This window comes from Stigmatopora nigra, unplaced genomic scaffold (genome assembly GCF_051989575.1).
Source record: "Stigmatopora nigra isolate UIUO_SnigA unplaced genomic scaffold, RoL_Snig_1.1 HiC_scaffold_205, whole genome shotgun sequence".
Taxonomy (NCBI): domain Eukaryota; kingdom Metazoa; phylum Chordata; class Actinopteri; order Syngnathiformes; family Syngnathidae; genus Stigmatopora; species Stigmatopora nigra.
In genome coordinates this window covers 25,001-28,627 of record NW_027551703.1, presented here as the reverse complement: position 1 = coordinate 28,627, position 3,627 = coordinate 25,001, and the positions used below count along the sequence as shown (strand labels likewise).

Genomic DNA, 3,627 nt, shown 5'->3' with positions numbered 1-3,627 from the left:
TATATATATATATATATATATATATATATATATATATATATATATATATGTATATACGTTTTTTTGGGTTTCTCCACCAGAGATAGAAATAATCTCCCTCTCATGTGCTGCCATGCTGATCCGCAAATCCCAGTAAGTGCGAGTGTGTGTGCGCAAGCGAGTATATGAATGTGTGTTTGTGTGTTTATTACTTTCCTCGGACCAGTGCTGCAGCTGTTTTTCAATGCTCTCTCCTCTTCCCTGGTATGAAGTGCAGTTAGTGAAGCACATGAGGATGCCATAACTGAGATCCATGTTCCGCATGTGTCTTGCTGGAATGAACCACATAAAAGGAAGGTCCAGTAGTCCCACCTGTGGATTTGTGTCATCAAAATGCCCCATTTGACCAAACCTTTGGTTTTATTTCTGTGTCTACTCATTACTGGAGAATGTCACAAGAGCAGTCATCGGCAGCAGAGATGGACAAGTACTATGGATTCCCTAAAGACTGGCATGTGAGTTATTACTCTTTAAATTTAGCATTATGAATCCAATGATAGACTGAACTGTCTTGATTTCATTTCGAGATGAAAATGAAGGTTTGCTCAAAAACATTGCTTTGTTTTTTTTTCTTCTCATAATATTTCATCACGATACTCTGGCAAAATAAAAAGAAATCCTACAAGATATGAACAAAATAATTTCCCCACATAATTACTAGAAATGCATTTCAACCATAATGCTTTATTTACATGCTTTAATTATATTCTGTTGATAATGATAAACGTTATAACAAACCTGGCCATGGAAAATAATCAAAATGACATGAATTTATACAAACTGTAGTTACAAAAGTACACTGTATTTGTAGACAATAGTTCACAATCACTAAAATGGCTGTTTGGGATTTAATGGCGAGAATGTGAGTAGTGAAAGAAGAGGCAAAAGGACACTGAAAGAATCAAGGACATCCAGTATCCAAAAGTATATTTTCTCTGATTTCTTCCATGGGAGCAGACAGAATATAAGATTTGAAGTTAACCGATTACAGATTACCCAGGGCAGATAAAAATATGTCAAAGGAAGATTAATAGAACCTAATATTCCCGATAAGGATTTAAAGTAAGAGTTTCCGACTGTAACTGAGTTGTCTGTGTAGTTTTTCTGGTAGTGCGTGTATCGTTTCTGGCATTCACTTTCTGTCAATGGGAAATTAAGCTCTTTTTAAAGCATTTGCCTGAGTACTTTGCACCGCTGTCCTGCTGTGAATCATCCCGAAAAGCAGTTCCCCTCTTCCCTAGAGTTTTGTCCCAGGAAATTGATGTCTTTTGAGCAGAGAAAGTACTTGCTGCTCCGTATTTGACAAAACTGGCAAAACTGCTTAGCACACTTAGAGATCAGGGGTAACTCATCATTACGTTACCTTTTCATTCATTCATCTTCCATACCGCACATCTTCGAAAGGGTTCCAGGGGTTGTTGGCGCCTAACCCAACTGACTAAGGTGCTAAAGGCAGACTATAACCTAGACTGGTTGCCAGTCAGCTGTAGGGCACACCCGTGGCAATTGAGCCTGCGCTTGCCCGCACCAAAGTCAGGCGAGTTAACCTCTACACCACAAGACGGCCACCTTGTTACTATAGTAGTAAAATACGTGATTTAATTTTTTGGACAGTTGAAAGCACATATATTGCAAGACTTACAATAAGGTGGATGATTGAGCGGAAATAAAGCGGACATTATTAAAATCTACACCATGCCATTATCTTTCGCCTAATTGTGTGGCAGGTTTGATTTTTTGCGGTGGTAGTATGATTGTGAGTGCAAATGGTCCATTGTATCTCTCTGTGGCGGACTAGAAACAAGTCTAGGGTGTAGTCTGCCTTTCGCCTGAATTCATCTGGGATAGGCTCTGGCAACCCGACAACCCTCGTGAGGATACACTATGAAAGATGAATGAGCTAATGCCATTTTCTGTGTTTGGAGATTTTGTGTCTGTTTGGATCGGATAAAATTACAATCGGAACTTTTGTTTTGGCTGCAGTCAATATTTTTATGTTTTCTTTCGTTACAGAAAATAACTATTTCTCGATGCAAACCGTAACTGTTGTTACAATTTAGTGTTGTGAAAGATTTTATAGCCGGGCTAAATCAAATTTGATTAAACAATAAATGAACAAATGTGTTTCATTTGTGTTTTTCAGAAAACATTTTAACGATGCACTTACTCATTCTTTTACTTTAGCTCCTTGGTAAAGAAGCCTCCAGATGTGACCAAGTCTCGCAGAATGAAAACAGAGCATCTTATAAAAGTAGATGATCATGACTTCACCATGAGACCGGCATTTGGAGGTAGGTAACGATTTCTTCGGTTGTGAATTAAATCTGGCTCACAGTTGTAAAATCAAGAATATACTTGCAGAATGTCTTTGGTCACGAAACACTTTAAACATTTTCTTAACAATATAAAATTAATTATGCACTTTAAAAAAGTGAAGGTTTTAAAAAATAAAATGAAATATGAAATACTAGCCAGGCGGCGTGGTGCCTCGAGTGGTAAGCGGAACAGACTCACAGCTCTTGGCTCCTGGGTTCAAATCCAGGTCAGTCCACCTGTGTGGCATTTGCATGTTCTCTGTGTGGGTTTTACTTCCACATTCTAAACACATGATTGGTAGGCTAATTGAACAGTATGAATTGCCCCTAGGCATGACTATGAGCCTGAACGGTTGTCCGTCTCCTCGTGCCCTGCAATTGGCTGGCCACGGATTCAGGGTGTCCCCCGCCTCTGGCCTGAAGTCAGTTGGGATTGGCTCCAGGACCCCTTGTGAGGATAAAGCGGTTCAGAAAATGAATTAATGAATAAATGAAATACTAGCCTGGCAGGCCAGGCTGACTTTCGCTGTTTGCAAGATACATAGCAAGTCAGTCTGGTCTCCTGTGGTTTCAATTGGATTTGCATTTCTGTCAAATTTCAAACGATGAAACTCTGCTTGTGCAGCAGGACTTCGTGACTCTCCATTAACAAGACCTAAGGCAAATCATACACCTACTCTTCTGGGACTTTTGGAAGGCATTGTGTTTTTAGCTGTGGTGTGCCATCAGGGCCTTCAAGGCCTTCCCTGCAGACCTATGAAATATCTGAATCACAGACTGATGCTAATTATATTTTTTCCATGAATACTTAATTAATTCCAAATTGTCTGTTCATTTCATTGCTATTCGCCCTGGTTGCACTGCTTCCCGGTGTGTGTTTTCATATTGAAGCATTTAACCAATCACTTTTCAGCCATTATTTTTGCCAGGGTCAAAAATCTGCCTCAAGGCCTTCACAATCAGTTCTGCAGGCTCTTCTGCATTAAACAAGCATCGATAAGACTGTTGCTTTAACCAATCAGATTTAGAGTTGGCAACACCACAATGCCTTCTCGCAGGCGTGGGGATACGTCATTGCCTTCTCGTAAGCGTAGGGATACGCCATTGCTTTCACCAACTATGATTTGCTAGTGATAGAGTGGACTAGCCAAACAGTATCTGGAGTGATCTGCACAAGCAAATATTTTGTTGTGTTGATTTAAAGCCATTTTCAAGATGGACTTTTCAAGATAAAAAAGCTGGACATCATTCATAAGGGTCAGAAAACTCCAAA

The 3,627-nt window shown here is 39.6% G+C and overlaps 1 protein-coding gene across 1 annotated transcript in view; it reads left to right on the top strand.

Moving 5' to 3' along the window:
* Nucleotides 1-137: 137 nt before the first annotated feature.
* The window catches only part of LOC144193202 (gamma-aminobutyric acid receptor subunit rho-2-like), a gene marked incomplete at its 3' end in the record, with an annotated part of 26,814 nt that continues 23,324 nt past the window's right edge, over nucleotides 138-3,627 (top strand). Inside the window, exons 1-2 of the mRNA XM_077711981.1 lie at nucleotides 138-494; nucleotides 2,224-2,330. Coding sequence (XP_077568107.1) covers nucleotides 373-494; nucleotides 2,224-2,330 — 229 coding nt within the window. The remainder of the gene's footprint in view (nucleotides 495-2,223; nucleotides 2,331-3,627) is intronic.